Source organism: Podarcis vaucheri, assembly GCF_965113315.1.
Source record: "Podarcis vaucheri genome assembly, chromosome: 5".
Classification (NCBI taxonomy): Eukaryota; Metazoa; Chordata; class Lepidosauria; order Squamata; family Lacertidae; genus Podarcis; species Podarcis vaucheri.
In genome coordinates, this window is record NC_138763.1 from 46,902,656 (window position 1) to 46,916,257 (window position 13,602).

At 40.7% G+C, this 13,602-nt stretch overlaps 1 protein-coding gene across 1 annotated transcript; it reads left to right on the top strand.

Annotated features, from left to right (window-relative positions):
- Window positions 1-428: 428 nt before the first annotated feature.
- TAF5 (TATA-box binding protein associated factor 5) lies at window positions 429-13,413 on the top strand. The gene is made up of 11 exons (XM_082225084.1): window positions 429-1,048; window positions 2,136-2,370; window positions 3,695-4,010; window positions 4,682-4,845; window positions 5,765-5,900; window positions 6,925-7,045; window positions 7,819-7,948; window positions 9,249-9,413; window positions 10,312-10,489; window positions 10,909-11,086; window positions 12,238-13,413. Exons 1-11 carry the CDS (start codon window positions 472-474, stop codon window positions 12,453-12,455), a joined length of 2,418 nt encoding a protein of 805 aa, XP_082081210.1. The 5' UTR covers window positions 429-471; the 3' UTR covers window positions 12,456-13,413.
- The last annotated feature ends 189 nt before the right edge of the window (window positions 13,414-13,602 follow it).

Genomic DNA, 13,602 nt, shown 5'->3' on the forward strand with positions numbered 1-13,602 from the left:
TGTTTAGAATTGGCTTTTAAGTGTGCGAGGGTGCAGAAGACAGAAATACACCACCATTCGAGTTTCACAGAACTCTCTTAAAGACATCTCAGAATCCTGCTTACTGATGAGTTCACTGACAACTTAAAATGTGGTATACGATACACTTTTCACCTGTTATATTTGTCATAGGATATATACAACTGGAGAATCGACCCCTCTGTGCAAGCCGCACCCATAATCTCTCACTTCACAAACTTGTAAACGTTCGCAGAATCATCGGGAGCATTTACTTGCGCTAGTTAGTTCTCCTTTTATTTTACAGTACAGTATTCTATTTGAAATCATTTCCCTCCAGTGGAACAGGAAGTGCCGTAAAGCGCCGCCCTAATTGTCGCTAGCAGCCCTTGGCCTCACGGCTTGGAGACCGTGCCCTCACTGTCGCAAAGCCGCGGGCTGCCTGAGTTGGAGGCGAGGCTGTCGGGTTCCATTATGGCGGCTCTGCCGGAGGAGCCGGCCGAAGCAGTCACAGTGAAGCCGGACCCCGACGCGGGAGCGCCGCCGGCGCCACCCCCTCCTCCTCCCGCTCTCCCTCAGTCGCCGGCAGCAGCAGCGGGAGCGACGGCGGTAGCGGGAGTCGCTGCCGCTCCCTCTGCCCCCTCGGCCACCGCTCCTCTAGCGGAAGGGGGCGAGCCGTTGGCAGCAGGAGCCGACGCGAAGCCGCCGGTGGCGCCCAGCCCTGCGCCGCCCGCTTCGCAGCTGCCCACCGACCGGCAGACGCTGCTGGCTGTGCTGCAGTTCCTGAGGCGCAGCAACCTCCGCGAGTCCGAGGAGATCCTCCGCAGGGAGGCCCGGCTGCTCGCCGACGAGGTCGCGGCGGATCCCGGCTCCTCGGCGCCCGGAGTCCAGGCGTCCCATGGCGGGGAAGGGCAGGAGCCCGGCGGCGGCGGCGCCCCCGGCTCTGGGGATGTGCTGCTCAGCTCGGTCACCTTTGGCCAGAGCGGGGCCACCATCTCTCCGGGCGCTGCCGCGGCGCCTCCCGCAGTGGCCTTGGGGCCACCTGGGAAAGGTGAGCGAGGGGGTCGCTCGCAGGAGGGACCTTTCATATTTGCACTGGCTGCTTTGTGACAGCTGAGGTCAAAATCCGGTTTTTAAATTCGTATGCTGTTCTACGTTGTGGTCACCTAGTGCTATTGCACAGGATTCGTTCTGCGAATGGTAATGACCAATTTATCTGTTTAGGGAAACTTTTAATGTTTGACAGACTATTGTATTTTAATATTTTGTTGGAAGCCGTTCATAGGGGCTGGGGAAACCCATCCAGATGGGCAGGGTATAAATAATTTTATTATTATTATTATCTTGGAGTACATATTACTGTGCGGGAGGCAGCGGAAGACAGGAGTGCCTGGCGTTCTCTGGTCCATGGGGTCATGAAGAGTCAGACACAACTAAACAACTAAACAACAACGACGTATTACTGTATACGTTAACATTTGTTTTTGTTAATCGGCTTGCTCTTTTGGGGCACACCTATAAAGCTGTTGTTTATATTTTTATTCTCCCAAGCAATCAAAGTTAAAGTATACAATAAAACTAGATTTAAAACCACACATAATACAGAAGGAATACAAAGTGTAGGCTACAGCTTCAGTTTCAAAATAACTAGGTGAGAGACTTACTTATCACCTTTTATAACTACATTTTGGGAAGTAGTATAATAGGAGGAATCGACACCACTAACAGAATATTCTGTAGAGCAGAACTCCCATCAGCCTTAACTAGCATGACCAATGGCATGGGATGATAGGAGTTGTAGGTAAGGGGCTATACTGACTGCATAACCTGCTTATGAATGATATTTGATCCTGGATTGTAATAGTACAATTGAGCTTAGGGTATGATTGAATGATGTCATTTTTTCATGTAAACATTTAGTTGAAAAGAAATTTGTTGCAGCATGTTTCTTAGTCATTTGCTCCGTGTCATTACTTACTAAAAGTGATAAAAATAGCACTGTTGCTGTACATGAAAATTTATGCAGCAGTATAGAGGGGAAAGAGGTTATTGTCTCAAGAAGCTTACACAGTTTAGAACTGAAATAGTTACACAGAGTGCAAACATTGATTTACCCTTTATATGTTAATGCCTAGCAGTTGGAGTCTTTGTGGAAGATCAGCCAGATGTAAGTGCAGTACTGTCTGCCTACAATCAGCAAGGAGACCCAGCGCTTTATGAAGAGTACTACAGTGGACTGAAACACTTCATTGAATGTGCTCTGGACTGTCATCGAGCTGAGTTATCGCAGCTTTTTTATCCTCTCTTTGTACATATGTACTTGGAGCTAGTCTACAATGGGCATGAAAATGAAGCAAAGTCCTTCTTTGAAAAGTAATACCATTTTGTTCATTTAGTCTCCATTTTCATGTTCTCACAATTAGCTAGATAAATCTATAAATTTGTTGGTTGCAGATGTTCTGAGTTAAAGTGTGTGAACTGGAAGTAGCGCCTGTAACATTTACGCTAAGGCAGGCATCCAGAGGAGGAACAAAATAATCCCGAGATGCTGAAAGATTTTTAAGCCCCTCTCCTAGCAGTTAGGTCTTTCCTGCAAGTGTGGGCTACTGGATGCCTGCAACCACAAAACATATGCAATATTTTAGGAGGATATTTATAGATGCCGTATAACATGACTTAAGACATTCCCAGTTATTACATAGATTATTGCATTCGAATGACTAATTATTATTCTAATGAGGCAGCTTTTGTTTATGTGTGTGCTAATTTGTTTAATTATGAGGTTAAATGCCAGTTCTAGTGATGTCTGTAAAGTTCTGAAACTTCTAGGCCTGAACCATTTGATAACATTGCTCATTTCAATGACTTAAGGGAGTTGAACCAATGAAATACTCTGCATTGTCTCCTGTTATGGGCAGCAAGCGAATACATACATGGCCTGTTCAGAGGAAAATTACCTGTGCCCAAGGCTGGAAAATCCTAGGTATTTGGTACTTGAATTCCTAAACATTTATGTGGTTACTTAGGAATCTGAAATGTTTTTTCCAGCCTTGTCCATTCTGGTTTTATGGGCTAATACAAAAAGCTGCTGCTTATAAAAGCTAGCTATTTCTCACAACACCTGTGTTTCTGTGCTTTAGAATTGTGGCTTTCTTCTGGTATAATGAACTATGTAGTAACGTTTTACCTTGAAAGTCAAGTAGTTTATTAAATTACTGCTATTTCAAGATGTTCTGCTAGATTGACTGCACCAGCAATTGATAGAGAAAGATCTGGGACATTAAGGGTGACGTAGAAAGATTTCCGCTTCGTTGTGCAACAGGACTTAGTTTTTCTTCTCCTCAGCCTCCAGAGCAGATTTTGGAGTGAGTGGGGGGAGACAGGCAGATGTAGACGAGGAAGAAGCTCTGTTGTGCAAATGGACACCCACTTGCACTATGGTGGATCTCACCCTTAGATAATGAAAGAAATTACAAGATAAAAGCAGTTATGGGAGTGAAAAATTCAATTGAAATGAATTTTTTAACATAACTATTGATAAAACATAATTTTAGACACAGTAAATATAAGATGGTGATAGTACATAGATGTCACATGTGAATATAGAAAAATAAAAAATGCTTAAGATCACAGAACTTAAGTTGTTTAGACAGTTGTCCCCCTACATATCTTTTGTGTGATTCTAACCTTTTTCTAGGTTTCATGGGGATCAGGAGTGTTATTATCAAGATGACTTGCGTGTACTATCAAGTTTAACCAAAAAAGAGCACATGAGAGGGAATGAGACAATGCTGGATTTTCGAACGAGCAAGTTTGTGCTGCGAATTTCCCGTGATTCTTATCAGTTATTGAAGAGACACCTTCAGGAAAAACAGAACAATCAGATCTGGAATATTGTTCAGGAACATCTTTACATTGATATCTTTGATGGAATGCCTCGCAGTAAACAACAGATTGATGCTATGGTGGGAAGTTTGGCAGGAGAGGCAAAACGGGAGGCTAATAAAGCAAAGGTATGAGGTTGATAAATACGTAACATCATGAACATTTTGTCAGGGATGTATAGGTTGCCAGTTCTATGAGAGTTCTTGGCTTCTTTAGATCTGCAGTTGGTTTAACAGTGTATACTTCTGGGTAAGGAAGAATTAGCTAAGCACTCTTACTTATCATTACTCCTGACTGCAGCTCCTTGTGCTAAACTGGATGTTGTTCTGGACAGATCTCCAATTTTCCAGAGCAGTTTAAATTTATGTGCCCCTTACTTGCCAAAATGGCAAGTATCTCTCTGACCATTGTCTTGGCATTAGGGATGACTTACATCGGATGTTTTCATATGTCCTGCCTTTGTTCAATATATGATACAGAAAGGCTAAGGAGTTACATTTGTCACTGACATCTGTGACAGATTAGTGGTCCAGTTTACATGTCATTTTAAAGCACAGTTAAAACTTAACTGTTGTTCCCACCCCCAAATAATTGAAAATTGCCAAGAATTTTGGTGGACCACTCTTTGTAGAGATGTATGTCTTAAATGAAAGCTGTTGTGGTCCACAGAGAAACATTCATATTTTTAAAAGTAATTACATTGATGTAATAAAATTTATTATTCTGCTCTACCAGTTCTCTGTTTCATTAAACTTTTCTTTTTAAAATTACATTATTCTTTTCTTCTTTTAACTTGTAGGTCTTTTTTGGCTTACTAAAAGAACCAGAAATTGAGTTGCCTTTGGATGATGAGGATGAAGAGGGGGAAAATGAGGAGGGCAAGCCAAAGAAGAAGAAGCCAAAAAAAGACAGCATGGGATCAAAAAGTAAAAAGCAAGATCCAAATGCTCCTCCACAGACTAGGTAATGCTGAAAGTAGAAACATCTCAATTCATTTTCCATCTTGCTTTTTTAGTCTGTGCCAGTTCAGACTGAAGTGGGCAGCTGACATTCCTGAATAGAAAATTAGATATCGTAGAAAAGGTCTTTACCCCAGTCTTTTACCTGACATCTAGCTTTGTGTGTGGAAGGTTGGCTTTTTTTCTCTTCTGCATGGAGGAGCATTCAATCATGTGAGCCCTCATGCACTCTAATGTGATACAGAGCAAAGGAAAGTTTACCATCTAGGAACTAGACTATAGTCAATATTTTGATACACATTTTCTCAGTTAATTTGATTCTTATAAAATGTTTTGGAGGTTCTCTTTCTATTAGGACAGAGGTCAGCAAACTTTTTCAGCAGGGGGCCAGTCCACTGTCCCTTATACCGTGTGGGGGGTCGGACTATATTTTTTTTGGGGGGGGATGAACAAATTCCTATGCCCCACAAATAACCCAGAGATGCATTTTAAATAAAAGCACACATTCTACTCATGTAAAAACACGCTGATTCCCAGACTGTCCGTGGGCCAGATTTAGAAGGCGATTGGGCCGAGTCCAGCCCCTGGGCCTTAGTTTGCCTACCCATGTATTAGGAGATGCATTGCACTGATGTCAAAAGCTTGTAATTTGAAGGAAAACCTTCCTCTATGAATATGGAGGTGTTCGTAAAAGTAACTTCCCTTATATTGTAAAAGAATTGGTAGAGTTATGATTTTCCTAATTTTGTCATCTTTTAGTTAATATTACCCAAGGAGCTTGCTCTCCGGGTTCTTTCCCCCCTAGACATTCAAAAGTTGAGTTCTTTTTCGGCCTCTGTTCAGTCAGTGTGCAGGTGTGATTTCCTGACATCAATGAATCTTTTGTTTCGTTTTTGGTTTTAAGTATGTTCTTCTGTATGCAGAATCCCGCTTCCTGAGCTAAAGGATTCGGATAAGTTGGACAAAATAATGAATATGAAAGAAGCCACTAAACGTGTACGTCTTGGTCCAGACTGCCTGCCTTCCATTTGTTTCTACACATTCCTTAATGCATACCAGGTCAGTTGTGGGATTGGTAGTGATACCAAAGTATGACATTAGGCAGAGGGCAACAGGGGAGGCCTGGTAGGCTTAATTCTCCACTCCTTGTCTATAGCAGTGGCTCCCTAGTTTCAGACCGTTCTCTCCCTGCCCTACTTGCAACATCTGTTGAGGGTTAAACTTGGCATGCAAAACATATGCTGTATAATCCAGCCCTTCCCAGATACCTGTTCTATCAAATCTTGGGCACAGTTTAAAAAATGGATTGTGCCCAGACTTTGCATGAGTGGGACGCTGCTTGCACAGTGCGGTTTTTCATCCTATCTCCTCTGGCCCTCAGGACAGCTGTGGAACAAAGTGTTGTGGATGGGCTGCAATGGGAGATGGAAGCATAAGAAATTGGACAGAAACAACTTGCCTAATGCAGAGCCGGAAGGCCACTCGTTGTAGTCAGGATACAACACATAGTTAATACCAAAAATGTGGAAGTGCCTTGTGCAGGCTGCTTAAATAATAGGGGCCTGCAAATCTTTTACTTTTAATTATGGCTTTTGGTTGCCCCACATGAAGCAAGAGTCCTTCCTTTCTCTGCTTTTCACTTATTGAACAAAACATGGGCAGGGAGAATTTGTCTTACTTCAGGTTGGGAGGCAGAGATGGACAGCAAGGGAGTCTCACTATTTTGAGTGTCTCCAAATCCTGGTGTAAAGTGGAAAATTAACCTCTTCCCCTTCTCTCAAGTCCTCTGCATTTGCCAGAGGACTCAGGAGGGTTGGGTAAATGGCAACTACAAAAAATCAGTGCCAGCCAAAAGGTGGATCCTTTCTTTAAAAACAAAAAACTTCTGCCCAGGTTTAGCAACTTTTGCTTTAAATTTTTTTTTAATGGCTATACAATATAGTTAGCTTTGTAATATGGTAATTATCACCTCTGTCTTCAAAACTAATGGTAGATGGCCAATTCCCCGGGAACAACACTGTGTGGTGATTACATTCTCAGCCCACATATAAAACTTCTTCAATGGTGATTTTTGCTTGAACAGGGCCTTACAGCAGTGGACATTACAGATGACTCTAGCATGATCGTTGGAGGCTTTGCTGACTCCACTGTCAGAGTGTGGTCTGTGACACCCAAAAAGCTACGCAGTGTGAAATCAGCAGCAGGTAATCGGAATGAACTCTTTCCTAATTTACACACTAACTGTTCTGATAGAGGATCACATGGAGGAAGGTTGCTCAGTTTAAATTCTTCCATTGGAATAGCAATCCTGAGCTAATGAAATGAAATTATTTTGACTTAATGCATCACAGCTTTAGCATTCATATTTATTTAACTGCTGACAATAGAACCTACCCAAATTAATACAAATTGTTTTTGCATATAACTACTGACATCAGAAAAAAAAACTATACATAAGGATGAATACTCTATTTAGGGAAGATGTTGTGATACATTGGAAATGAGACAATATTTACTTTGTGTTATTCTACTTCCTTATTGTAGAGTACTGTGTTTTTGCTAAAGAAGATATGCTAATGCAGAGATTTTAAAAATCAAATGGTTCCAGGAATGGAGCAGAAAATACATTTGAAAGTGTTCAGGCTTGTCGGCCTAGCAAAATGGTTGCCAGTGGTACTCTGGTATAAGCATCACAGATTTCAAATTTCAGTGAAGGCCTTTCCCAACCAGATGCCCATCAGATATTTGGGACTGCAGCTTGCTTCAGGCATAGCCAGCACATCTCTGTTGGCTGGAGCTGATGGAAGTTATAGACAAACACATTTTGAGGGCATCATGGTCTATATCATTGAAATTGACAGAAAATCATGATTTAGGCCATGTTGGTATTCTGATACAATCAAAAAGGCATTTGCACTTTGGCAAGCACTACTAGTGATCTACATGAAGATAAACTTTAGGGTTTTTTTCTTTTCAGATCTCAGTCTCATAGATAAAGAATCAGATGATGTTTTAGAAAGGATCATGGATGAGAGAACAGCAAGTGAGTTGAAGATTTTATATGGTCACAGTGGACCTGTCTATGGTACCAGCTTCAGTCCTGATAGGTAAAACAATAGTTATTTGTGGGGGGATCTCTTAATACAGTATTCTTTAAGCAGAGTATCCACAGTTACAAAAAGTATTTTTCTGGAGACTTTTGTACAATTTGAGTCTACCACCTCAGGATAGATGAATGAGACCTGACCCCATGGACTGTGTAATTTATGTTGAGCATCAGAAGGAACCTCATGAGCTAGAAGCCTCAAACTGCTACAGGCGGTGGCCATTTTAGGCATGTTCAGTTGACATGTGATTGCCGACATATGAGTCCTTTTGGACCTGGAAGAGAACGGAACGAGGGGTGTGGCATGCTTATGCACACTCAACTAAAGCATGCAGAGGCCTGGAACGGAACCCCCACACGAAATGTTCCGTCTGTACTAGCATATTTTTAATCTGAAGGTCCCATCCTTCAGCTGAGCTATGTACAATATCAAAAAGCTTAGAGTTGAAACAGTACTGCACATTTGTTGTTTACAAAAGTGCAGTGGGTTAAGCCAATGTTCACTTACTATCTATGAATCTCAAACCCACCTCTGGCTATAGTCTCTGAAATGTTTTTGTGTATTGGACAATGAAATATATACCTGTCAAAATAACGGTTTTATTTCTTTAAAGCATGATCAAGCTTTCTTAGATGCAGGAGGTTTTTCTCATATTTTAAACTAGTAAACTATATATGGGGCAATAGATCTTCACATGCACATGAATAGATGAGTGTTCTATATTTCATATTATATCACTGTTTTAAAAATATTGTATGGAAAACATGAATATGAAATAACTTCTAAGAAACAAAGGGGATTGCATTCTGAGAAGCATGTTTCAAAGTGGGCAGCACCCCATGTTGCGTGAGTGGACTTAAGCTCATGTAATTTGGCTTCAGCTACCTTACCCTTCCCTCCAAAACCCCTCCATCATCTCTGGACAATCCTGTTAATTCTCCAGAGCAGTTTGAGGGTGTGTGGAGGGTGGGGGCTACAGTCAATGTTGGATACAACCTAGTAGTTTATAATTTTGAGCTTATATTGTTAAATTTTAATTCTTAAAAACAAATCAGGCGTCAGCCAAGCATCAAACAGTAACCAATCAGTGTGATGGTTAAGAGGATGTAAACATAAGAAATCCTTAGTTCCTGTGTCATCTCAGCTGTGATCTTATTCTTTTTAGCTTCTTAAATGCAAAATGGGGATAATACTCTCCTGAAGTGTATTAAAAGCTTTGATGTCTTGAAATGTGTTATTGAAAGGTTTAAGATTGAGTATAGCTTCAAAAATACCTTTTCTGATTTCTTTTTTCTGTCAGGAACTACTTGCTATCATCTTCAGAGGATGGCACTATCAGACTGTGGAGCCTTTTAACCTTTTCTTGTCTAGTCGGATACAAAGGACACAACTACCCTATATGGGATACACAGTTCTCTCCCTATGGATATTACTTTATATCTGGAGGTCATGACAGAGTGGCTCGGTAAGAGTCAGCATGAGTTTCCCATCTCAGTGTAAATCTGCCATTCTGTCTTGTCAGTTGGTGGTATCTCCTTGTTGCTATCTGCTATATTTTAGGGCAAGGGTAGGGAACCTCTAACCCAAAGGCCAATCTTGGCCTGCAAGGTCCTTTCCCCCAAACAACACCCACTTGTATCTCAACAGATATCACTGGGTGATGTCAGCTGATGAAGGGAGGGGGGGCAGGGTTCAATCCTGCAAGGATCAATTTTGCCACTGTGTTCCTTGTGGGGAACATGCTGGTGAAGTAGACTCCTTCAGTCAGCAGGACTGAACTCTCTGCTTTTCAGCTGGTGAATGGAGAGTTCAGTCCATATAGTTGTTGCTTTGCCAGTATGTTCCCAGCGGAATGGCACAGGTGAAGGAGACCCCTCCCCCTGCCTCAGATTAACTTTGATAGGTGAATCCACCTATCAGTCACCTGACATTAGATGATTGATAGGTGGGTGGCCCCACCCACCTGCCAAAGTTAACTTACTTTGTATATGGTATACGACCCTTATATAAGACGACCCCTACTTTTTTAAACCCAAAGTTAAGACATCAGGTTTTCGGGAGGACAAAACGCAAAAAAAACACCCCATTGCAGGTCTGGCCTGCTGTGCCAAAAAGGTACCTTATCCCTGTTCTAGGATATATCCTCTGAGAAATTTGACTAAAAATAATACTAATTGCCATTTAGATTTTTTTATACTAGAGGGAGAATTAAATTTGCCCCCTGCCCCCCCCCCGTCTCCCGATTCCTTAGCTTAGTTTGGAGGCACTTGTGAAGCACACATTCCCTTGCCATCAGGACATCAGCAGTCTTGTTATGTATTTCCTGTTTCACATTTTTGAAATATCCTTTGTACTGGTTTAAGCTTATGGGCTACGGATCACTACCAGCCTTTGCGGATCTTTGCTGGCCATCTTGCTGATGTCACATCGACGCGTTTTCACCCAAACTCCAACTACGTTGCTACAGGCTCCGCAGATAGGACTGTGCGGCTGTGGGATGTCCTGAATGGGAATTGTGTCAGAATTTTCACAGGACATAAGGTAAATTAATGTGAGATTAACACTGAAATACATTAGTTGCACAAAAATGGTAACAGGAGATGGCTGAAACCTTTGCACACCGTACTAGAGATTAGTTAAAAACTGACCTGTTGCTCAAAGTTTCCTTTTGAATAGATACTGTTTCTCCATGAGACCACAACCTATCTTTTAACTTCCCACTGGGAAATAAGAGGTCACCTCAGAAGAGGTGATGCAGAGCGCTCTGAAATGACATTATTTATTTGAAGGGTGCTTGCTAAGTAAAACAATGCATACTGTTGATAGTTGTGTTTTTGGATTTTATACATAGGATTTTCTGTAGCTTTGAATTGTTATCATTTCTAGTGTAATTTACCGTGAGGCTTCTTGTAGAAGGTGATGCATAAGTGTTGTTGTTAATAGGCTTATTTTTGTTCCAGGGACCAGTTCATTCATTGGCATTTTCTCCTAATGGAAGATTCTTGGCAACTGGGGCAACAGATGGAAGAGTGCTTTTGTGGGATATTGGGCATGGTTTGATGGTTGGAGAATTAAAAGGACACACAGACACAATCTACACACTGAGATTCAGTAGAGATGGAGAGATCTTAGCATCAGGTATTGAAGTCAATTTTGTTATGTTTAGTGGAACAGTACTATCATCTGGAATCATAGACTTGTCTCTATTTTGACAGCCCAGTCTTCCATTTAGTGAGCAATTGTTTAAGCATATTCATTTAATACTTTAATTTGCTAGCATTGTCTGTTAACTAAGGACAAGACGGTGCCACACCCAACTTTCCATGTATAGAAGCAGACATAACTGGCAAATGGTGAGGGGAGGTATCTTGTACTGCACCCGTGGGAAGCCAGATAGCTTGGTGGTTGCAGGAGAGGCCACATGGCGCACAACTTTGTCCATAAAATAAACACACTACTTCTACACTGCACCCTCCAGCATCCACCACCTGAGGCTAATAGGCCAGCCCCGAACTTCCTTTTATGCAATTATACACCTATTTTTTTCCTTTTTTATTTTTTTAATATATATTTTTTTTCAGGATTTTCTTGTTTTACAGAAGTGTCAATTATACACCTATTGAAGCAAAGCTACTATCTATGTACTTACCAAAGTGGACATGCTAAATTCGGCTTTGCAGAATACTTTAAATATTTTTCTCATCAGAATTTGGCTTTTTCTTTTTTTTTAACCTATTATGAACAAGGAGTGTGTCTTTTTGAAAAAGTAAATGGGTTTAGAAGTTTTACCTTCTTATTCATGCTCCCCCAGTGTAATTTTATTAGCATCAGCCCCCAATCTATCCAGTGAAGCTATTTCAAACTATATAATGCAAATATAACTTAATTATAATTCCATTTGCTTTTTACTATTACAAGGGTTTCAGCTTGTAGCTTTTCAACTATAAATTGTGCGAGTGGGACCTGCATTTTCTGTCCTATTACCAGAATTTTAGAAACATTGGGTCATATTCTACAGAATCCATGCATGAGTGAAATGGGTTCCGACTCATGCATTAGGACTTCCTCTCCTCCCTGCAAGCAAGTTGAAGGATCTTTGAAAAGGCTTTATCTTTGAAAGGCTATTAACTACTACAGAGTACTTAGCAGTGAATATAAGAAGTGATTAGTAGTTTGTAGATCCTCAGCTTGACAAATGGGTTGTGGTGTATAGCGGATGTTTTTTCTTTATATTCAGAATTAAATGTTATGTCCTGTTAAATTAGAAGAGTTATTTTCATTTTTCCTAGGTTCAATGGATAACACGGTAAAGCTGTGGGATGCTGTGAAAGCCTTTGAGGACTTAGAAACAGATGATTTTACCACAGCCACTGGACATATAAACCTGCCTGAAAGCTCTCAAGACTTGCTGTTGGGTACATACATGTCCAAATCGACCCCTGTCACACATCTTCATTTTACCCGCAGAAATTTGCTTCTTGCTGCTGGGGCATACAGTCCCCAGTGAACTACCAAACTACAAGACTTGATTGTACAAGTCTCATGTATATCTTAGAATAACTTGAATTAATGAAGACCACAATGTACATATTATACAAATGAACTGAACTTGTCTGCCAGAACAAATGGTGCAAACTGATGATGATTCAAGCAAGCCACACCTTCAGAAACTGCTATTTTAAACCCCACCCCAACCCCAGTGTTAGTGCTGAGACAACTGACATCATAAAAATAGGGGAAGAAACATATAATGTGGTATGGCTTTTTAAAAGAAGTAAACAGTATGTGGGAATACCTTGCTTAAGCTTGTCCACAAAATGACAACAGGCACTACAAAACTAGTGCCAGTTGCATAAAGCAAAGTTGTTTGAACAACAATTTAAAAGCACTTAGTTTGGCATTAACACAGGTTTAATCAGTACCCAAAATTTTCTTTCGGAGTAAGGCTTGTTCATATAAGTTCTTCAAGTGTGGAATTTGTCTCTATGGAGCTGTTACTTCTTTATAAAGCTGTGAAGAGGCCTAAATAGTTATCTGATTTATGTGAGTAATCTAGTTTCTTCAAAGCTGAAAAGCACAAATTGAACAAGATTGAACATTTCTAAAACTTAAATTACCAGTAAGCGGCATTTTAGGAAACGCAAACAATACTTGAAACCTTTAAAACTGAATTTTCGCGTTCCTAACTATTTTGGATACAAAAAGTATACCAACCTACTCCCACAAGAATCTTGATTCACCCCCCTTAAGTATGTGCCGGGGGGGGGAATACTTTTTGAGCCCTTTCTATAATGACAAAGCATAAATGTCATTTATGCTTTCTGTGAAAAATTGTGCCACAGCTATACACAATTTGTTGAAAACTAGTATGGATCCATTAGTTTAAAAACATACTGCCATGGTTTTGCATTATGTACAGTTTTATACTTTTGATATTTTATAATAAAATCTATTTTGTGCCTGTCTTTCAGTTTCATTTGCTCACTAGGGCCTTGTTTTTACCTGTCTGAACCTATATTATATAGTTCCAGCAAAAGCAGCCCTTGTACTACAAGCTTTTATCTTCAAAGACAAAGCAAATGAGAGAATCATGATTTTAAATAAAAAAATGTGAGGCTGCTAAATACTTCTTGTGGAAGATTTCCACTTACATA

What these genes read in the sequence shown, in the direction of transcription:
- TAF5 (XM_082225084.1), top strand. Translation starts at nt 472, where the DNA reads ATGGCGGCTCTGCCGGAGGAGCCGGCCGAAGCAGTCACAGTGAAGCCG. An exon ending in AATGCTCCTCCACAGACTAG is followed by an intron (nt 4,846 to 5,764) that starts GTAATGCTGAAA and finishes TTCTGTATGCAG; the next exon opens with AATCCCGCTTCCTGAGCTAA. An exon ending in CATTCCTTAATGCATACCAG is followed by an intron (nt 5,901 to 6,924) that starts GTCAGTTGTGGG and finishes TTGCTTGAACAG; the next exon opens with GGCCTTACAGCAGTGGACAT.